The sequence below is a fragment of the Castanea sativa genome, chromosome 6 (genome assembly GCF_040712315.1).
Source record: "Castanea sativa cultivar Marrone di Chiusa Pesio chromosome 6, ASM4071231v1".
Classification (NCBI taxonomy): Eukaryota; Viridiplantae; Streptophyta; class Magnoliopsida; order Fagales; family Fagaceae; genus Castanea; species Castanea sativa.
The window spans coordinates 31,056,334-31,079,999 of NC_134018.1; the positions used below are offsets into that span (position 1 = coordinate 31,056,334).

At 33.0% G+C, this 23,666-nt stretch overlaps 3 protein-coding genes across 3 annotated transcripts; all 3 read left to right on the forward strand.

Moving 5' to 3' along the window:
- Positions 1–6,194: 6,194 nt before the first annotated feature.
- Positions 6,195–10,149, forward strand: LOC142641715 (glycosyltransferase BC10-like). The gene is made up of 10 exons (XM_075816191.1): positions 6,195–6,616; positions 6,908–7,024; positions 7,323–7,423; positions 7,659–7,730; positions 7,893–7,974; positions 8,618–8,698; positions 8,914–8,955; positions 9,057–9,152; positions 9,486–9,632; positions 9,943–10,149. The coding sequence occupies exons 1-10, from the start codon at positions 6,359–6,361 to the stop codon at positions 10,147–10,149; spliced, it is 1,203 nt and encodes a 400-aa protein (XP_075672306.1). The 5' UTR covers positions 6,195–6,358.
- Positions 10,150–19,948: 9,799 nt separating this feature from the next.
- Positions 19,949–20,494, forward strand: LOC142639785 (protein FAR1-RELATED SEQUENCE 5-like). The gene has a single exon (XM_075813922.1). The coding sequence runs from the start codon at positions 19,949–19,951 to the stop codon at positions 20,492–20,494; it is 546 nt and encodes a 181-aa protein (XP_075670037.1).
- Positions 20,495–20,830: 336 nt separating this feature from the next.
- LOC142639786 (protein FAR1-RELATED SEQUENCE 5-like) lies at positions 20,831–22,617 on the forward strand. Its single transcript, XM_075813923.1, has 2 exons — positions 20,831–21,424; positions 22,393–22,617. The coding sequence occupies exons 1-2, from the start codon at positions 20,831–20,833 to the stop codon at positions 22,615–22,617; spliced, it is 819 nt and encodes a 272-aa protein (XP_075670038.1).
- Positions 22,618–23,666: the final 1,049 nt, after the last annotated feature.

Here is a 23,666-nt window from a genome sequence, read left to right on the forward strand (position 1 = left end):
AGTGAAGGCTTGTCCTTGCTCGCAAATCTCTTATATTCATGTTACCGTCTTGAATCTTTGTTTGATGCTTTTTATAAGCTCTCTCCTTCTGTTACATGGTGTTTCTACCGTTTTCATCAGCTGTCACTTCTGATTTGGTGGCTACAACATAAGAAATTCTTTGATTGGTGGAAGTGTTGGCTATGGAAGTGAACAGAACGATAGTTGATGAGAATGCACAGAAGCTAGTAATAGTGGACAAGATTATCTCTACAAAAGTTCTAAACGTAATATATTTTGGGAAGTTTAGAACCCAGTAAGGGTTAGATATAAAGGGAAGGACAAGGGTTGGATACAATTTTATTCAATATCTTTTTATTAAATGTGAATTTTTACAGGAGATTAAATTCTATAAGGACGTAGTGTAAAATTCAAGTTTTACCCCTCCAATTCGAACATATTATATCATCATATTACATATTAAAAAATATGAACAATTATACTCAATTAATTCTAATACCCATATGAGAACCCAACTTAAATGTGAGTTAAAAACATGTGTGTTAAGAATATAAAGAACATGTAATTCAACTGTTAAATTTTCAAAATATGTAGATATGTTAATTTTTTTTAATAGAAATTGTAGTTATTAGCTCTAACCAAGTTGGTAGGGAATCGATAAAAAGATAAAAGCTTGTGGGTCTTCATCTTTCATAAAGATAAGGGGAAAGTTTATCAGAAAAGGCCGTGGAACCTTAAGGGTATTAGAGGCAATTTTTGGACAACAAATTAAAATAAGGAAAAGTCCATAAAGTCAGTCCAAGGCCTCTTCAAATCAACTTAGAGCCTGCGAATTTAGCCCATGCTGCAAACCCCAAATGAGCCGTAGTAATTAATTTAATTTGGGCACACAATGTCAGCCCACTAACCTGGTCCGTGTGGCACTTGGAAATTACTTAAGCCCACATAAAGCCTACGGCAAGAACACCATCAAACTTGAATTGAATTGGAGGACAAAAATGGGCATTCCACATAAAATGCTAACAAATACAATGAGCTTGGAGTAAATGTGAGATCATTGAATGAAAGGCTCATTGAAATGTAAGATAATTATTCATTCCATAAAACTAGGCTCATTCAGCATTAATGAAAGGCTGTTGAAATGGTGATTTTCCCTTTAAATAATCAGTTTTTAAGGCGTCTAAACCAACCATTTTACTACTCTTAAGATAAAACAGTAGCAATATCATTTTTAAGATATTTTGTGTCCTGCTCATTTAAGAGGAAAGCTAAATACCCAATGGTTATTTCTAACTTTCCCTTCATTCAACAGTTCTTCAAGTGATTCAAGCGTCATCATTATTAATTTTTTCAAAATAAATAAATAAAAACCTCAAATTGTGAGAGGGGAGATCAGATTAATTCCACACCAAAAACCACAGCACACATACAATACACAGATTTGAAAAGCACTAAAGCACTCATACATCCTACAACATTTTTCTTCTTGTTTAACAAATGTGAAAACCATGTTTATGAGTTCTTAACTACACAAATAAGAGTTCTCCTTTCTTCTTCAACTCATTATTCCTTATTTCCTTTATTTGCTGGAGTTAACATCTAATTCCCTCAAATTGTGGGAGCTGTGTTTACAAGATTTTATTGTTGCAAGAATTATACACTTAGATAGTGTGAATTCTTAAGGCTTGACTTACCACATGTACTTTATAATTCAATTTGGCCAAGAAAAGTTGCTAATACCTTACTCTCTTTATATATTTCTACACAGCTTCATATGATGTTGCTTATTACATGTATTGGCATGAATTCAATGCTATAAATATTTACTTTTATTTTTAGAAGAGCTGTATATATTAACTTAGGTATAGCCGTATAGACGAAAATATTCGTTTAATTATCATCAAATATACTTGCTCATTTGCTTGACATTGCTTATGATAGCCTAACATATTTCTTCATATTTACTTGCATATGTTTAATAGTTTAAATTACCGACACATGAGAAAGTCATATTTCTCATTAATTCATTATTTACATCATTCATTGTTTTGCGTTTTTGTCTAGAAGAAAACGCAATAGTAGCGGCCAATGGGTAACTCATTGGGCATGAGTACTAGACTCAACTACCCCAAAAGAATCCGAGTCTAGCTAATTAACTTATCAAAACACAACATGTGTCACAGCCACAAAAAAATCCCAAACAACACATTGATAATTAGAACAACTGAAAAAGTTGTTTGTCCCTAAACTGCAAGTCATGCATAACTAGGCTGTAGTTTATTAACATATGACAAGATTCCTCTCTATTAGTCTTTGTGTGACAAGTCAGTAGTCTATAGTTGTATTATTCTTTTAGCGCACCAGTGTATCAATATAAACATGGTTAACAAAGTTTAATTTGAATAATCAACAACATTAACAAAAAATTAAATTAACACTCTGTTTGTTTCAAATCGAAGTAAAATATTTGCAAATGTAAAATAAAATATTTTACATGTAAAATATTTCCAGTAAAATATTTTCATTTTACCGTGTTTGCCTGTCAATATGAAAATACAATCAAAATCATTTTCCAATTGTATGTTGGGTTTTAATAACATATAAGATCAGCGAAAATTCCTTGACGAAGATTACTCATCACAAGGTATATTGGATTAAGGGACATCATTCTTAAAAGTTACGTGATAACCACTGCGCTAAAACATTCTAATAAATAATCCAAAAGAAGAAAGCAAAGAAATGGATATAACAATGGAATTTATCAAACCAATTATAGCAAAAATTGAAGAATACTTGCTGGAGCAAATCGGACAACAGTGCGGCTATTTATTTCACCTAAATAGCAACATCAAGAATCTTAAAGATCAATTTCAAAAGCTAGGTAACAAGAGACGTGGGGTGCAATCAAAAATTGACACAGCCAAAAGGAACGGAGAGATAATTGCACCTGGGGTTCAAAATGTTAGGATTAGTGCCCTTAAATCCTATTGTATGATGCTATGTATGATATTATGTATGACATTATGTAAGACATGATGTATGACTTAATATTGTGATTAATAAAGTCATTTTATTATTATCTAAAATAATGGTAACATGAATATGAGACATTATCATATAGTCCATGAGATGCATTGTATGTGATTTATGTGAAAAATCACAGAAGATGTAAATCACAAGTTCTTTGTAAACTCAGAATTTGTAGTTCGTAGTCGGTGATGAAATTGGGCATTTCATCTGCGAAGACTATAACGTGTCAACTAAGATGATTTGTCTTGATCATGGAAGTGGAAACTTCTAGTTGATATGTTGATATGTTTTAAGAGTTAAAACATATTGAATGGACCATTGTGAGATTTATTATTCTCCTAACGACTGTCAAATGAATAATAAATCTCACGACTTCTATTTGCATGAACTCTTAATCCTGAGAGAATAATGGACCTGATCATGAAGTGTAGGTTGCTTTGATATATCAGGAGTGAGATCTGAAATGACGGTCAAAACCTCAGTATGTTGGGCAGCCACATTTAGTGTTGATGGAACATATATTCTCAAGATGGAATTCATAGTCTCTTGATGGAGATATAAAATATTCCCTTGAAATAAGTTTAATGGTTCAGTTATTCAGAGAGTTAGGCCTAACCACTTTAGTAAGAAATTGCTAAAGTATATATTTATGAAATTGGATTTCATAAATATATAATGAATAACTTTAAAGAATTAAACTGGGTACTCAAGGATAAGATGTAGTAATTTACAAAGTGGCAGTCTACATTTATGATTTTGTATTACTACGAATATTTTATGAAGGGGTTACGTGTATAATAAAGTCTTGGGATATAATTTATTAATAAGGCCTAGAGTGCAATTATATTTATATAGTGGTATTAAATATAATTAATGGTAACTTTGGACCTGTCAAGAGTTGACGGAAAAGCCCAAGGCCCATTGGAGCTAGTGTCTTGTTAGTCCCTTTTGGTCCCACTCCAAGCCACACACTAAAGCCCAATTGGAAAGGCCCAATAGGCCAACCCAATTAGATAATCAGTTAGTTATAAAGGGAGAAACATACAGAATTTTTATTAGAAGAGTTTAGAAAAGAAAAAGAAACGGTGTGTGAGAGAGTGTGAGACACACTTTCATTCTCCCTTTGAAAAACTGATTGAGAGACCACACATCTTGGGCGTAAAGTGGAATTGGAGTGAAGATTAAAAGTGTTCCCAAGTGCTTCTAATCTTTGTTTTGAATTTCTCCACACCAAGGTACGCTATCTTGTTCTTAAATTCTGAAATTTACATTGTGCACGTTATCAATCATGAATGAAATAGATCCTTGTTCGTCGCTTCCGCTGTGGGTTTTGCATGAGATGCAAAACCAGAATTTTTCCTTCACAAAATTGGGTCAAAAAGGCAGACAATATCAACATCAATGAAGATCTGCGCAGATTCTTTGATTTAGAAAGTTAGGGCGAATATAATGAGGTTGATAGTGTCGATGATAATGGTTTGGGTCAGTCAATGGCGTCAGTCAGTGGGCGGACAAGGGTGTGGGATGGGTGGAGATGAGAGAATTGTAGCCTTGTGAGTGAGAGAGCTGAGAGATGGAGAGAGGGAGAAGAAATGAGAAAGTTAAGAGAGGGAAGAAGCTAATCAAGTGTCAGGAGTGAGAGAGGAGAAATGTAAAATGTTTTACCGATTTTTAAAGTGTAAAATATTTTACAGTTTTTGCCTTTGGTTTTTTCTTTAACTGAAAATATATTACATTTGACTAATTATTTTACTGCAAAACAAATATGGTAAAATATGAAAATATTTTACATCAAAAAAAATAGAGCATAAATTTAAGAACAATCTCATATGGTTATAGAATCAGGTTATAACATTGTTCTTAAAGGTTGATTCATATAAGAAACAACCCAAAAAAGCTCGATGTAAAGTAACTTCTCAACTGAACAACCTCTTTAAAATTAAACTATAGTATCCACCTCTATGTTGTACATAATTCCACAAACAAAATTTCAAGAACAAACTTCTACGTAGGTCTTTCTCTAATTCTCTCTGTTCACTATCTCACTTTTCTTCCTTATAAATTTATGTTATAAATTCACAAACGAAGGCACATATGTATTGGGGTTTGGAGGTGGTAGGTATGGAATTAGGTCAAACAAAATCACACCACTTGAAAGCACGTGGGCCGTTGATCTTACTGAACTTGCACTAAAAGGATAGATATATAATAGGATGTGGTTACTTGGCCGTGTGGGAGCCGCAAACCCACCTACCTCAATGAGATGAAAGGCTAAAGGGGTATTTGGTATATGCACTTAAGAACTAAAAACTGTAATTTGAAAACATATGTCGAAATACGTGTAGGTGAAAAAATATATAGAAAAATGTATAATGTTGTTTAAAAACTGAAAATTATTGTTTGAGATGGTGTACCAAACACCTCCTAAGATTTTGCTACTTATCAAGTCAAGAATGAATCGATCAGCGACATGAGAGCTATTGGCTAAACCCACCATAATATATATATATATATATATATATATATATATATATATATATATAATTAATATCTATATCATCAATCAATTGTTAAAATTCAAATTTTTGTAATTTAAAATAATGCATAATATATATATAATTAATATCCATATTATCAATCAATTGTTAAAATTCAAATTTTTGTAGTTTAAAATAATGCATAAAATATGAGTTTATAGATTAAATGATAAATAGCATCCAATTAATATGAAAATTGACATGTATGTTAAGAACATATAGATCATATAATTCAATGGTTGAATTTTCAAAATATTAATTAAATATCAAGTTATTAGGTAGTGTAACATTACTTACATTATACCAGGTGTAACTTGAACCTAACTCATATATATATATATATATATATATATATATATATATATATATTTTAATTAATAAATTTTTCAGGTAGTAAATTTGTGGGATTCACCGAAAGACCATGCGTGAATTAACATTAAGCCATATTATATTGTCCCATTTACAGAGACCTAAATCCCTTTTAATTCGTTACGTTTCTTCATTGTCATTTGTCACTATTCAGTTTCTTTGTAACAAGTAACAACCATAAAAACAGAAAAAACAAAACACAGTTCTCGGCAATCCTCATTAATGCTTAACACTCTAACGCACTTTGAAACAGTCCCATTCAAGAGGTTAATCTCCCTATTCAATTCCCTTTCTCTCTCTCTCTCTCTCAGACTCAGTCTCTCTCGCACAAACAAACTCAGACTCAGCTCTCTCTCTCTCTCTCTCTCTCTCTCTCTCTACACACGTTCCATGAGAACATTGAGAAGGAGGAGGGCTGAGTCATGTCAAAGAAGAGAGCATCACCACCCATACGCCACTTGTGGAGGTTTTTGTCAAACCTCATAATCTTTCTCTGTGTCTTCCTTTGCCTATTTGCTTTTGTCAGGCTGCACTTTCAATCATCAATCTCTACGTCTCAAAGTTATAGTGCATTACATGATCATGATGATCATCATTTTGAAGGCCCTCCAAAGATTGCTTTTCTCTTTCTCGTTCGCAAAAACCTTCCTCTTGATTTTCTCTGGGGTGCCTTCTTCAAGGTTAATTTCTAGCTGCTATTACTTTAATAAATATTAAATGGGTTGCGATAAAAACAATAAAAGACAAAGCAAAAAAAAAAAACGAAAATTTGGATAAGTCATATGGGAATTAGTAAAAATTAAAAATTAGAAGAAAGAACATAATGGGTATTGATTGCAACTACTAAAAGCATGTAATTTCAATTTAGAACTTATGAGAGTATCAGAAAAATCATTATGATATAAATAGTATGTGTACACTGAGGAGGTATTGATATGTTTGTTGTGATCTGGATTTGGTGAACTTTACAGAATGGTGATGCGGCAAAATTATCGATTTATATTCATTCAGAGCCCCGTTTCGTGTTTGATGAGACAACAACAAGTTCAGCATTCTTTTATGGCCGACAGCTAACCAATAGCATTCAGGTATATATGCCTCTAGCTAATTAACTTTGATAAACAACTAGAACTAGTTCATATTTTTATTTGATTTTCGCTTACCCTCAATTTGTCTGCCAAGAAAATGATGGAAAATTTTAGAAAAAAAGGTTTGAACCTTAGGATTCTTAACTTGGAAAATTTTTATCTTTATCAGCCTTAGTTGAACATAAATTCTTTTTTTTTTTTCCCCTGCATTTTCTTGTCATCCAAACAGATTAGTTGCATGCAATGATTTGATTCCAAAATTAATATGCTTATACTTTAATTGATATGGATATGGCAGGTAGTCTGGGGAGAATCAAGTATGATAATGGCAGAGCGGTTATTACTTGAAAAAGCACTTGAAGATCCAGCCAATCAGAGATTTATTCTTCTCTCTGATAGGTTAAATCCAATTTATGAACTGCTGCGTATTGGATGCTACATTGCTAATGCTTCTGTTTTGTGCTTTGTGCTATGCTCTTCATGTAGTTTCTAATCCAATAATTTGTTGATTTTTTCTTTTGAAATGATTGACCAGCTTATAAGTTTTCCTTGTTGACTATTGTATTTACTTGATGCAAAATTAATTGACATTTTTCATTAGTGAATTTTTATTTTTATTGATCTCGTGTTACAGTTGTATACCATTGTACGACTTCAGTTACATCTACAACGCTGTGATGTCTTCTCCAAAAAGTTTTGTGGACAGGTAGTAAGAAGAGCAGTTTTGGGTCCATGAAAACTAGAATGAATAGTTGCCTTTCTTATATCAATTCGTTTAGCAGTACTTTGATGTCTTTTGCAAATATGGAAGAAAGAATAAAATTAAGCTGAGTTAGTGAGTTTTATGTACTCTGTGTGACTGTGTTAGCTTTATTAACATCAATGAAGATCGCTATGATCCAAAGATGTCACCTGCAATACCAGAGGAGAAATGGCGAAAAGGATCCCAGGTTTTATATCTTCCCCTAAAATTTAGTTATTTATATCTTTGCTTGCAATTTAGTTTATAGTTCTTCCCATCTAAAAAAAATAGTTCATAGTTCTTACCACTTGTGACAATAAAGACATAGGAATTGCAACTGCATAGAATGTTATTCATCCCTCTTCTCCCCACCCCCACCCCATAACTTAATTTCAAGATGCAAATTTGTTAGATGAAAGTGTACATTTTGTATCAAAGATGTGCCTCAGAAATGCTACCCCATTTAGGTCACATTGTTGATTCAAATACTTTCCCAATCATTTACCTAATTTCTGATTCAGTTGTGGACGTCCTCTTTTTAAATGAATGGCCTGACCTTGTCCAATACACTTAGCTTAGGTTTTGTCTGGATACCACTCAAAAAATTGCCTCACCAAACTAAGACAAAGGCACTTTTCTTTTCCCTCCCTTATAGTCTTGCACTGTCAACTGTCAAAACTGGAAATTGAGTCCTAATATTACTTCCAAGCAATGCTTGTTTTCTAGAACAAGTCAAGGAAGACCTTATATCATCATAATTGTTTTTAATTTACAATTGGACAAACAATTTATTTTTCTAGTTATTGATTCCTATAATTTCCTATTATGAGCTTTCTTTATGTTGGTCTCAGTGGATTGCTTTGGTCAGAAGACATGCAGAAATTGTCGTGGGTGATGACATAGCTTTTCCTGTGTTCAGGGAATTTTGCAAGGTATGCAGGAAGACTCCTTGTTGGTCCTATTTCATATTATTTCAATCTAATAAAGTTGCATGATACTCTCTTCTTGAAAGCAATTAGGTTGGCAATGAATTTCGCTAACACATGGTTCTGTATCTACTTCATCATATAGAATATGCAATTTCTAGTTAATTGCTAAATGTGAGACAAAACAATCACAGCATACTTATTAATTCCTCACTTTTCAGCGATGGCCACCGACGGACTTAACCAAGAGAAGGCAAATTCTTGTAAGCAAATACTATCTTGCAATTTTCAGATGAAATGCAGGATGATTCTACTTCATGCCTCTTAAAACATCTGACATAAATAACCTCTTTTGTCCAAACAGGAAATTAGTTTCAGATTTATGTTCCCATGGCTTACATCACTTCAGAAACCCCACAATTGTATCCCAGATGAGCATTATGTGCCGACACTACTTGCAGTAAGCAATTCGTTTTCTGCTTTAATTTAATCCACATTTAGAGTTTCACAACAAAAATAAAATTGTAGTGTAAATTGTCTTTACCATGCACATAGATAATTTCTTTGTGGTCTTTTGGATGAATAGTACATAGATAAATATTGTGTTCCCTATTTTTCTTTAGTGTCCCTCATTCTCATTGGGAATAATATGGCTATTTTTGGGTATGCTTTGAGTTCAGATTCAGATAATATTTTTTTCCTTCTTTAATTGAGAACAATCAAGATCGTTCTAGAATATCATTTTTCATTATGGCCATTTCATTCAAAATCTTTTGTTTTTGTTTTATATAAGATGAGTGGACTTGAAGACGAACTTGAACGAAGATCATTGACCTACACATTATGGAATCATTCTGCCATAAGAAGTGATACAAATTCTTGGCACCCTATCACGTTCGATCGTGATGATGCAAGCCCTCAAGAAATCAAAAAAATAAAGGTGAGTTGTTATGCCAAGTTAATCACATGATAAATCTGTTGTATATAAAGTTTGGTTTGGCTTTTTGGCATAACTTTGGATTTAGATAAATTAGATACCCTTGTAGTGTGTATTTTTTGGGTGACTCTGCATATAAAAGATCTTTTGATTTTCTCGATCAAATTCTTATTTGCCACTGTATGATGAGCCTTGTTAATGTAGCTGCAACCAAAGTATACTAATATTCTGGCATGTCATGGTTCTTTTCTTATTTTGACTACCTGTTGTCTCTGATTGTTCTTGACTAGTTCCCTTTACTATTTTCTCACAGGATATTAACCATGTCTATTATGAGTCTGAAAACCGGACTGCACAGTGCACAATCAATTCTAAACTTACTCCATGTTTCTTATTCGCAAGAAAGTTCACATATGGCGCGGCCATCCGTGTATTGACTATGGGATTGGTTGGTCCCTATGATATTCTTGCATTATCAAAGGCATCAGCTTCGAAAAGAAAAAGTAAACAATATACGTAACTCTTGCAGTATCGCTGAATGACCAATTGACCATAGAAAATTTTACAGAATGTAACTTTATGTAGTGTTACAAAAAGCAGTATCTTATACCACATAACCATCAAGATTCATAGAACTGTTTATAGTTGTACAAAAAATAAGTGAAGAGGAAAAAAAAGGACAGATGAAGATTAAACGAGGACTTTGTACATCGAGGGATATAGGTTAGGTTGAATCATTCACAAGTATCAGAATACTTCCAAATTAGTTCTGATCTCTGCAAAGGACTCTAACATGTTCTGTGACCATTCCAATCTTTTCTACTTTCATTTCCTTCTATAATAATAAGAGTAAAAAAGAAGGATGAAGATTTTTGTTGGGGGCATTTTTAAAAAGCTTTATAGAAAGGAAGCTGATGTTTGGAGCAATTTGATAAGCTTCTCTTTTTAAATTATATATATTTTTTAAAAAGTATGGAGCCATCTTTGTTTTTTATCAATTTAAATGTGAGATTGAAAAAATAGAGTTCTGGAAGCTTGTCACTTTAGGGGGAAAAAAATGAAAAGCTCCAACCTCCATAAAATGCTAAATGCAATGTTGAAAACGAGACTAAAAAATTCAAGACTACGATTTTCAAGTTTAAATTGTATCATTTGATTACACAATCAAAACCAGTATTTGCTGCCATACATTTTTTTTTTTTTTTTGGGATAATATAGTAGTTACAATGGAGGAGAGAGATTTGAATCATGAATATCTTGAAAACACCATGAAGTGATAACCAATTGGTTGAGAAGGGACTTGACAATATTTGCAATAAATGGTAGGGTTATAATTTTGAGGAAGCATAAGTTAAATTAAAGTAAAGTTTTGCCCTTAAAGTTTGAGGGGTTTTCATTTTATCTCTTACATTTCAAAATTTTTATTTGACCCTTCATGTTTGATCTCTTTCTCATATTGGCATTGTCATACATTTTCGTTAGAAATCCGATAACTTCTAATATTATATTGGTGACGTGACTTAATGTATGCCACTTATTTGGCACTTAATGATAAGATTACCTCATCATAAATCGATGCCAGAACCAATATCAAAATGAATTAAACATGAAAGGCCAAAATAAAAATTTGAAACATAAAGGGCAAAACAAAACATCACCAAATTTTAAAGAGCATAAGTGTAAATAATCTATTCTATGGGGTATAACCTTTATAGTGGTTTATATCAAACTAAAATGGAAGAAACTCATGCATTTTTTTTTCCGCTCTCTAAAGCATCTCTTTACAATCAACTGCATGACACTTACTTTTCTCTTTAAAAAAGTTTAGCTACAAAATTGATTGTAGCTTCAAGCTACAACCTTACTCAATATATTTTTATTAGAGATGAAATTTAACAAATCCACTATTGGATTGTATCTTCTTCTTATATCCTCCATGCTTGTAAAATTTCTAGAAAATTAAAGATTAATAGCTATGTTATCAATAAATTGTTTAAATTACAAGTTTTTGTAGTTTAAAATCTATATCTATATATTACTAAAAACTAAAGCGTGACATTTATTGTTACTACGCTCCTATTGAGCCACATCAGCAATCACGTCATTTTTTTTTTTTTTTCTTTTCTCTATTTAAACTTTTCTTCCTCCTATTTTCAACAAAAAAAAAAAAAACTCTTATTCTCCCTATTAGTTCACACACCTACTATTATACTTCTTCCAACATTTCCATTTCTTTGTTACCTCTTTATCTTCCCACTACTTTACCATTATATTTCCTTCCTTTTTTTTATATTTTGACTCTTCTTCTACTCATTTTATTTTGTATAAATTTGATATTGTTTTCTCATTCAGTCCATATTTTTCCCACACAAAACTGTGAGTACTCTCTCCCTCTCTCTCTCTCTGATAATTTTTGTTCTTTCTTATAACTCTAATTAAAGTTGAAGGTTTTTTTTTAATATGTTTTTGTATTGTGTTTTTTTTTTTTTTTTTGATATACCATCAAAAAGTTTTCTCTTTCCCTTTTATAACTTTGGTTGAATTTTAGTTTGGGTTAATACTTAGTTTTTTTGGAAACAAGAATTTGAATACGCCTACCAATCTATATTCTATATATTACTAAAAATGGAAACGTAGCATTTATTGTTGCTACACTCCTGTTGAGCCAGATCAGCAATCACGTCATTCATTTATTTTTTTATTTTTTCTTTTCTCTATTTAAACTTTTCTTCCCCCTATTTTAAAAAAAAAAAAAAAACTTTTATTCTCCCTATTAGTTCACACACCTACTATTATACTTCTTCCAACATTTCCCTTTCTTTTTTGCCTCTTTATCTTCCCACTACTTTACCATTATACTTCCTTCCTCTTTTTTATATTTTGACTCTTCTTCTATCCATTTTATTTTGTATAAATTTGATATCGTTTTCTCATTCAATCCATATTTTTCCCACACAAAACTGTGAGTACTCTCTCCTGCTCTCTCTCTCTCTCTCTCTCTCTCTCTCTCTCTCTCTCTCTCTCTCTCTCTCTCTCTCTCTCTCTCTGAGAATTTTTGTTCTTTCTTATAACTCTAATTAAAGTTGAAGGTTTTTTTTTTAATAATATGTTTTGGTATTGTGTGTTTTTTTTTTTTGTTGATATACCATCAAAAAGTATTCTCTTTCCCTTTTATAACTTTGGTTGAATTTTAGTTTGGGTTAATACTTAGTTTTTTTGGAAACAAGAATTTGAATATGCCTGCCAATTGTTTGAGTAATAAATTACTATAAAACCTATTATTTATTCCTTTACTATCATTTTAATTTTGGCTAAGATAACATTGTAATTTTGTAATGAGTTTTGATTATTATGATAATTTCCTTATTCCCTAAGAGATGAGGAATTTCATTAAAAAATTTGAAACTTATAAAGTTTAGTTGTATATTAAGCAAATATAATACACTACAATAGAAGTTAGAAGACTATGATTTACCTTAAAAAATATTAATCAAACATAAAAAAATAATAATAATAAAATGATATATGTGTAGAAATAAAAAGATAAAAAAAAAATACTTGTAGAAATCCTTTTTTTTTTTAATATAAAATACTTGAAGTAATGGTAACTTTTTATATATTACACCTCATACATAATACCACCTATCGCGTGGGTCTGCGGCTAGTTATGCATAAAATATAAGCTTATAGATCATATAGTAAATAATATCCAATTAACACAAAATTTGACATATGTATTCTTAGCAAAAAGAACATGCAATTCAAACGGTTAGATTTTCTAAAATTGTAATAATTTTTATTTTATTGACTATAATTTTAATCTTAGACTACAACCAATTTTGTAACTAAACTTTATCCTTTCTCTTTTACTCCTGTTGATACCCATTTTCGCAACACATTGTTCTACAAGCCCGACTTCCCTTATGGGCTCAATTGATGTATTATATTTTATTTTATTTTTTTAAGTATGGCCCAAGCCCATGAAACTTATTGGGGGAAATTGAGGATGTGTAGTTTGGAGGGTATGGGTCGATTCCTTTAAAACCTTTTGCATGAGCCCAGCCCATGCGTGCTACCAAGTGGGCAAGGGACGCTGGTAGCACCTCAGGCTCATGGAAGAGGTCTTGTATCCAAAATTTCCACCCCAAAACAGCTTTTATGCTCTGGGTGACTGTGACTCAAAGTTTCTACCCAAAACCTTTTTTTTTTTTTTTTTCCTTTAAACATAGTTGGCTCTCATTAGCCAACTCCATCTGCTAGCCCTCACTTAGGTGAGCCTCCAAATGGTCTGAAATTTCTGACCAAAGACAACCAATTAAAGAAAACCCACTTTATTTCCAAAATCATGCTAAAAGCATACCAAACTCTTCCCTAAACAAAAGCAACCCAAGCCAAAACACCAAAATAGTATCATAGGGGATAAAAGCATCTTCCATTATTCAAAAACGAGTCAAGAGCAACACCCCAAACTCTATACAAAACTCTCTTTTCAGCTCATAAAAAAACTCACCACGTTCTACCTAGAGACCTGAAATTTCAGAGCAAAAGTCCATTCATCCAGTCAACAATCTCACAATTTCGAACCTGAGGGGTGGAAATATGGGTACAGGGGAACCTTCCCTCTCATCCTCACAACCTCTCTCATTTTCCTCTTCTCGGTGACTGTGGGTCAAAGTTTCAGACCTGTTATGTTTTTTATTGTGGACACCTCATTTTTCTTTGATGATCTCTTGTCTTTAGCCTAATGAATTCTCCACTTGTCTTTCATGTCTTCTAGGAGAGATTTATCAATTAGCTTCAAAGCTACCAGGTTGAGTCCTCTCTAACATGAGATCTAAGTATGCATATCTTGATTTTTCCCACCCTAGGTTTAGATTTTAGTGGGTTCATGCAAAAAAAAAAAGGCTAAATATTTGAAGGCTCAAATGGGTTAGCAATGGATAATGAACATTCTAGGTAAGAGGAAATAATTTGGTTAATCAAAGATGGCCTCCTATCCCTAGTAATGCTTGCTTGTAAGTACAATGACTTAAGCTCTTTTAATAAATTCATCTTAAAGGAAAAAGTATGAATGCTCTAATGTTGTGAAACAAAAGATCTTTGAAAATTGGATCAAGTGCATGGATTCTTGGGATTTTCTAATGGATGAATTCTTTTTTATTTCCTTTTAAGACCATTTCTCCTTATACTCTAAGTCAAGTAGCAAAAGTCTTTACATGGATCAAATGAAATTAATCATTCCTTGGTACAAGTTGATTGCTAAAGCCTTTAAACATCAAGATTTAGAAAATGTTTTGTCCAAGGGATCCTCATGTACCATTTTGAAAAGGAGGCTTCTTTTTTTTTATTTTTTTATTTATCTTAAAAGAAAAAAAATTGGGTCTTTTTGAAAAAGTCACTAGGAAGTTCAATGGCCCTAGTTCAAAGTTTTTTTTTTTTAAATGACTCAAAGGCCCAATGCCCCTAGTCCAAACACTTTCTTATTTGAAAATTTTTTTGGAAAGATTTGGGAGTCTTGATTTTTTTTTTTTTTTTGAATTTTTTTAAAAATATATACATAAAAAAAGTACATCAAATGCAACATGGATTTTTAGAATTCAAAGAAATATAGAAAAATGAAATAAACAAACAAACTTTAAGCTTAACCATGATGTTGCAAACCATATATAGAGCGAGGCAAAGTTGGGTCACTTCCTTCTTGTTGGTTCATTTAGGGTGCTTGAGACTTGGTATGCTTGAACTTTGATTATGATGAAATGGCTTGGGCTTGCACTTGGAAGGCATGCATCTTGTGAGCTTTTGGCCTTTGATGTTGATCATTTGTATATACCTTTGATGGGCTCAAGTGTTGGGCTTTGACCCATTCAAGAAACAAATTTGGGCTTCATGCCAAGTATAGTTCAATCATAGGTTTTTATGCTTGAGTTCACTCATAGCATACAAGGTTCAAACAATTATGATGGGCTCAAGCATTGGACTTGGGCTCATCATGGTCCAAACAACGGCCAAACACATGCATAATGAAATGCAATTACATGGACCAACCTAAAGGTAGGTTCTATGGGTCATTACAACATGGGTAAAAGGTAGGTTAAAGGTTCCCACAAGCTAGGACGTCGTACCTCTCAACTTGTGACGCCAGGAGCGCCGCGTTGGTCCGAACGATACAGTTTGTCCCTATGAACCACCATGGCATAACCATGATAATCCTTATCGTGGTGGGTGGTAGGTTCACCACTGGGTATGTGAGTCTCAGGGTGACCACAATCCACGACTAATACTACTGGGCTTCCGGGCTAGCACACAAATAAAATAAATTCACTCAAGCAAATGATGCATGACATGCAATATAATGACATATTATACATATTATATACAAAAAGCAATAAACAAACAATGACATGGTTGTCCACTATAACCTAATTGAAGCCTAGCCCTCAATATCCCCAGTGGAGTCGCCACTGTGAGGGACCGCGCCCCCGGCCCGTTTTTTATAGAGTGTTGGGCCAAACCCATGTGAATAGGTGGAATCGTGTTATTACCTCTCAAAATGGAGGTTCGACTAGTTATATTTTCCCCTTTAGATTAAGGGTTTTACAATGGAGTCGCCACTTATTTAATTATTGGAAAAATAAGAAAACCAAAATTGAAAAATTCTCCATTTTATTAATTTTCAATTGAATTTACATTGATCATAGGAAAATTACATGGCTTTGGTCCTAGATACAATCTAAGATAAAGTACATGGTTTTGTTTCCTAGTTACGATCTAAAAATTGAAAATTACATGGATAAGCATTTGATCTATCAACCCTTGATCTAAGTTCGGAGGCTATGTTATAAGGTGGGAAGGTGTTAGGCACCCACTTTGCCCGGTGAAACCGGTTTTCTAGACTATGATGGCCAACATTCATATCACATCATCCAATATGTTATCAATCAATTTGCATGTTGAATTTAATGTGTGTGCATGTGATAAACCCTAATTCAATTTATTAAGCATTGCATTTGGATTTGAAAAATAAATTCTAGTGAATATGTGTGGATGGTGATATTCTAGATTCAAGGATTTGAAAGAATTATGAAACAAACATGTTTTTCATATTTTTTTGATGTGGATTTAAGATCAAAACTAGTGTTTATGCATGAACATGTGATGAACAACCAAGAACATGTGAAGAACACGTAAAAACATTTAAGAACATTCAAACATATTCAAGAGAATTTAAATAATTACTATCATGCTTTAATCCTAAATTCTTATCATGGCAATACAAAAAAACAAGTTAGGGAAAGGGATTATACCTTCATGCAATATCCATATGGTGGATAAGGAGGCTCTTAAGGGATGTCGTAAGGGTGGAGGAAAAGAAAATTTAGGAGAGGAAAAGTGAGTCTCACTCAATACCTTGAGTCTCAAGAAGACCAAGATATGACAAGACTACTCAACTTCCTAGAACTCAAGAGAGGAGAAGAGAATGGGTTTGTTGTCTGTTTCGTGGAATGAAGGAGAGGGGGGGTTTATATAGTAGTGGTAGAAGAAATATGAATGGAAGGCCATTAATGAGGGTTGACAAAGAATCATGAACCTAGACCTCATTTTAGCCTTGGGGGAAATTTGGAACATTAAATGTAGAAATTGGTGGGAGTGAGGAGCAAGCCAAAATTCGGTTTTCTCATAGCTGTTGTAACAGTTTGTAGAGCCAACTTCAAAAAATCATGTCTGACTTAATTCTGATCGGAATTGTCTCGTTCTTGTACTCAAATTGAAGCCCTGAATGTCTAGTTTTTGGAAAAATTAACCTCATTCACAGATTCAAAATATTCTGAGAGATATCGATGAAATAGTGAGCAGAGGTCATTTGTTAAAAAAATGGTTTCAGCACAATTAACATTAATAGGTCCCAAATTAGCTCCCAATTAACATTAAATGGCTCCAATTACTCTCATTTCAGAATTAATTTATTCCAAATTTCCCTCTAATTAAAAGATAATTGCACAAATTACTCATTGAATAATTAATGTTTAATTATTTAGTTAATTAGGTGTATGCAACCTTACCATAAAATGTAGTCCTAACCAATCAAATTATGACATATCATTGATCTCAAATTGATTATACATAAAACCAATTGAAATCAATTGTTCATAATCACATATGGTCGGACTCAATTTGTGACAGTGCATCCCAGTCATTAAAACTTGATTTGATAATAACTTTCAATCGAGTGATCCGATTAGGGCTTATGAACAGTCGATTTGATCGTTATAACATCAAGATCATTTTGGTGAAATGAGGTTAAGGATTTAATGACTAAAATCAAGATGCATATTTCTAAGGCAAAATTACCCTTTTACCCTCCAGGTGAGGTTAAATACGGGTTGCAAAATGAGGTGTCAACATTTATACTTTTTTTACACTTTTGTTGTTAGCATTTTGATTATCTCTTGTGAAAGCACCATTAGCCTTTTGTTCATTATACATTTGGAATTTCAGGCTTGATTCTCCACAATAAACACTTCTAAAGGACTTAATGAGAGATTTGGGTCATTCTCACATTTTTGGCCCTCGACGCAAAACGTCCTCGACAACTCCTAACCAATCTTAAGAGTCACATTTTAAAGTAAATAAGTATATTCTATTATATATATATATAAGACAATTCCCCTCTTCAGACTAGAATTTTATGTGGTATAAAAATACTCCTAAATCTTACGTTTAACAAGAAAAAACTTGAGGACAATCTGGTAAAAATATTTCTTCAACTTCACTTAAAATGCCTACAAAATACCCACCCAAAACCAACCAAAACCCTAGACACAAACTTAGCAAACTCATTAAAAAAACAATCAAACTATCCAATCACCACCATGCCACCACCATACCCTCCACTAACCCATTGCCCACCAAAATCCTACAGAAACCAAAAACCCAAAGTATTAAAAAAAAAAAAAAAAAACCACCACGGCCACCGTTACCACCATTACACAACATTGGAACCTAACACCACCACAACTGTTACCCAACCACAACCATCGTTCCACCACGATCTCCATGCCTCCACCATAGAAGCCGATCTCCAAACCTCCACCAAGCCGTGGTCTCCATGCAACCCACCTAAAAAAATTGGTTTGAGAGATCATTATTTGGGTTTGAAGAGATAGAGAGAGATGATTCGGTCATGGAAGGGGGAAGAAAGTGAGAGATCGAGCTGAGATTGGTGGTGGCTGTTCTGGGTTTGAGAGATAAATAGATGGGTTGAAGGTGAAGAGAGACCACTGTGGTGTTGGTGGCGGTGAGTGGCAGAGCGTGTGAGCTCCGGCCATGGAAGGGAGAAGAGAGTGAGAGGGAGAACTGAGAGAGGAGAGATTTAGAGAGTGAGAGGGACCGAGGGAGAACAGAGAAGGAAGAAGAGAGAGAGAAATAAAGAACACGTTCAAAGGTTCAGAGAACAAGTTTAGAGCACATCTCTGTTTCTATCTTGCCAAAACAGAGGTATATCCATAAAACTTGTTTATGGTTATCTTATTTGATGTTTGATCATTTTTCTGCATTTATATTGTTGTCTTGGTGAGTGTATATTGTTGTTTTGGTGGCTAGATGCAAGTTAGAGTCTATTTGAACTTTTATTTTTAATTTTTTGAGATAAAGATTGAATCTTTATAATGGCTGGATGATTCTTGGAGTCCATCTCATTTTTTTGCATTTATATTGTTGTCTTGGTGAGTTTGTATTGTTGTTTTGATGGCTGGATGCAAGTTAGAGTCTATTTGAACTTTTATTTTTAATTTTTGAGATAAATATTGAATCTTTATAATGGCTGGATGATTCTTGGATTCCATCTCATTTTTCTACATTTATATTGTTGTCTTAGTGAGTTTTATATTGTTGTTTTGATGGCTGGATGCAAGTTAGAGTTTATCTGAACTTTTATTTTTAATTTTTTGAGATAAAGATTGAACCTTTTTTTTTTTTGGGATAAAAACTGAATCTTTATTAGTATATGACATATTTGATTGCTTGGTCTTTCCACACCAATGGTCCTTGTTCTGCCTGGTTAATTTTCCATTTGATTGTTGACATTCAAGACTTGGCTATGTCTTTTGTTTCTTGGAATTTTAGTTGGATTAGTAGATGCCGTAACTCTACTACTCATTCAACAACCAAATTTTCCCTTGCTTCCAATGGCTCTTTCATTTTTACCCTAGCTACTCTTTCATTTTTACTCTATCTCATTTTTTTACATTATCTCTGTTTTGTAAACAAATGATAGGTGAAAGTTATAATAAATTTATGGTCAATTTTTTCTAGGGATAATGATGGGAATACATGTTCCTTCTAATGTGCCCATGGAATCTACCCCATTTAAAGGGCTGGAATTTGAAGCAAATGAGATTGCATATGATTTTTATAATGAATATGGTAGAAAGCTTGGTTTTAGTATTAGAAAAGAGTATATAAATAAATGTAAAAAGATTGGAGTGGTTACTTCAAGGAGATTTGTGTGCACGAAGGAGGGAGTTCGAGGCAAAGACAAGAGAGATCAGAATTTAAAGAATCCACGAGCAGAAACAAGATGTGGTTGTGAAGCACGTTTGGTTATTGTACTTGATCGAGATAGTAAAAAATATGTGGTGAATGAATTTATTGCTGAGCATAACCACTATCTCCACCTCCCATCAACTGTACACATGATGCCATCACAACGAAAAGTGGTTGCAACTCATGCTATTGAAATTGATTTGGCACATGAATCGGGATTAAGATTAAAGCAATCTTATGAGCTTCTTAGTAAGCAAGTTGGTGGATATGATAATCTTGGTTTTACCATGCAAGATCATAAAAGCTATTTACGCATTAAGTGATAGAAATACATGGAGCATGGGGAAGCTACTAGCTTGGGAAGATATTTCAGTCGTCAACTTAAGGAAAATCCTTCATAGTATTTCACTACTCAATTGGACTATGAAGAGTTGATTACTAATATCTTTTGGGCCGATGCAAGAATGATCATTGAATATAGCCACTTCGGTGATGTAATAACGTTTGATACAACGTATAGTACAAATAGAGATGCAAGGCCACTTGGAGTATTTTTGGGTCTTAATCACCATAGAGAAACTATTGTATTTAGAGGTGCACTTTTTTATAATGAAACAACTGAATCTTTTGTATGGTTATTTGAGACCTTCTTAGACACAATGTCTGAAAAGAAGCCAATCACTATTTTCACAGATCAAGATGCAGCAATGTCAGTTGCAATAAAAGTAGTCATGCCTAAGACATATCATGCATTGTGTAGTTGGCATATGTGGCAGAATGCTGAGAAACACTTGGGTCATTTACTTAAAAATGAGTCTCAATTTAATGATGATTTCTTAGCGTTTATCTATGAGTATGATAGGGAAGATGAGTTTCTTACAGCTTGGAATGAAATGCCGGATAAGTACGATGTTCGTGAAAATAAATGGCTAATTGATCTATTTAAATTGAAGGAAAAATGGGTGCAAGCATATGTTAAGAGAACTTTCACTGCAGGAATGAAGATAGCCCAACTTAGTAAGAGTTTCAATGCTAACTTGAAGGATTGCTTGCGTACGGATCTCAATATAGTAGAGTTTTTCACTCATTTTGAAAGAGTGGTCAATCAAAAACGGGATAAGGAGTTAGAAGCAGAATACAACTCTAGACATAAATTTCCAAGATTGAAGCTCAAAAGCTCTCCTATGCTTAACCAAGTAGCAATAGTGTACACGTCTACGTTGTTTGATTTATTTCAGACAGAAGTTAAAGAGGTAATGACATTTTCCATCCTAGAACGCAATGTGAGTCAAACACATAGTTATGTGGTTGGAGTTTTCAATCAATATGAAAAATATGAAGTCATGTGGAATCCATTAGATGAGACTTTATCTTGTAGTTGCAGAAAGTTTAAGTCATTTGGTATTTTACGTAGGCATGGTTTGAAAGTTCTTGATATATTGGATATCAAGTTGATTCCTAATAGATATATGATGAAGAGGTGGAGAAGAGATGCAAAAGATGGAAGCGAAAAAAATTGCACAACACATAACATTTAGTTGGATACTCGACTGGAATATGTAGATTGGTATTGAGATTTATGTCCAAAATATATTTAATTGGTGAATGAGGCATGTGAAACTAAAGAAGGCCATAATATTCTAAGCTTAGCAATTGCAGATTTGAAAAAAAAAAACTTTGTGACCTTAGGAATTGCAAAGCTAATGTAGAAGAAGACATCATTAGGCCTTCTATCGATTTTGCAGACAAAGAAGATCAATTATGTGCTTCGATTACAATTGTACCAAAAGGGATAAAGAAAAGGGAGATTTATCATAATAAAAAGCATAGGACAAAATCATGGATAGAAAAGATGCCGAAACCAAAGGAAGGCACATCAAAGAAGCCAACAAAGAAAAAAAAAGTGCAAGAGGTAATCTTCTAAATTATCATTATTTTCACCATTCTATTTTATTTTTACACATTAATATAATATACTATTATTGTTGTGAAACATGTACAATTTTTACAGGAAATATATGCACATGACATTATGGCACAAAAGAAAACTAAGGATATCTCTTTTGAAAATATTACTAGTTTTACACAACTTTTAATGGTAAAGATGTTTACAATTATTTACTTTACTTTGATATTAATAATAGTTTAGATGCATGATTTGATAATTTTAATGCTAAGCTTGTGATATGTGTAATGTGTAATCGGTTTTTTTTTTTTACAGTCGGCTTCTACAAGTTCTGCATCACATCAGGGAGGCTCATCAGCAAGTGTTGCATTAGCATCACATTTAGAGAGTATATCAAGTGTTGTAGGCTCCAACGACAAAATTGATGGTGAAGGAGGTCTCTTGACTCAAGAAAGTGTTGCAAGTGGAGGTCCCTTGACTCGAGAAAGTGTTACAAGTGGATGGAATGAGGTGGTTCATAAAGTCAAGCCATTTTTTTAGTTTAGGATCATGTTTTATAATCTATGACAAATGTTGAGTTTAAGTGCTTTTGTTCTGTAATTTTCTTAGTTTAGGACTGGAATTTTGATGGTCCAAAAGTTAGTCACGTTTGGTCATATTCAAATGTTCAGGTTTTTTATTATTTGGAAAGAATATTGTTTCTGCAAAATAGGTCCAGTATAATTACTGCATATAATTACTGTTACTGCATAATTACTATTTTTGAATAATTACTGTTTCTGCAAATTGTCCTGTTTTCTGCATAATTGTGGATTAGTTTCTACAAAAGTTATATTCTGCATAATTGTTATGCTATTAGGAGTGGATTAGTTTCCCTCTTTATTGTAGATAGTGTTCAGTTTTTGTCTAGGTGGGAGTTGTTTTTGTCTAGGCAAGAGTTTCTCAATGCCACCAGTGAATATAATGTATTTTGCAATAAAGCAACCTAGTTGCCATTGACTATCTAAATTTTGAATTTGTGAATCAAATTTGAAATCCAAACGATGTTGTTTCTATGGATTTAACATGTGCAAAACATTTTAAGGCTAAAATGCAAATCACTTGGTTTTTGGTTAAATGCACATTCATGTGAACTGTGTACTTGCATTGCAAATTGGTAAGGGTGCCAGTTAATCACTTTCTTTTACATTGCTCAGCTAGTCTATGTACTTGGGTTGCACCCTTATGAGTTACTTGGCATTACAATCAAAATTCAATCCAATAGAATAGACAATAAAAGAATTTAATAAAAATAAATGAACAAATTTTATAATAATGTACACTTTGATCATATAACAAGAATTCCATTGAAATAAACACTTTGATTATATGATTATAATAACATGAAACTTCTACAATTGGTGTGCTTATTGCTTGACTATACATTCCACCTCTTGCTTCTTGATTATACATTCCATCCAAAGTCTACAATTTTCAATCTTAGCTTGATCACTTCGACTTGCCTCGTGTTAAACAACTTGCCCCATTTCTTGGTATGAATGTATGATGCTTCTTTGTTATGTAAGTTCTTTTGGTATCAAAGCTTTGGG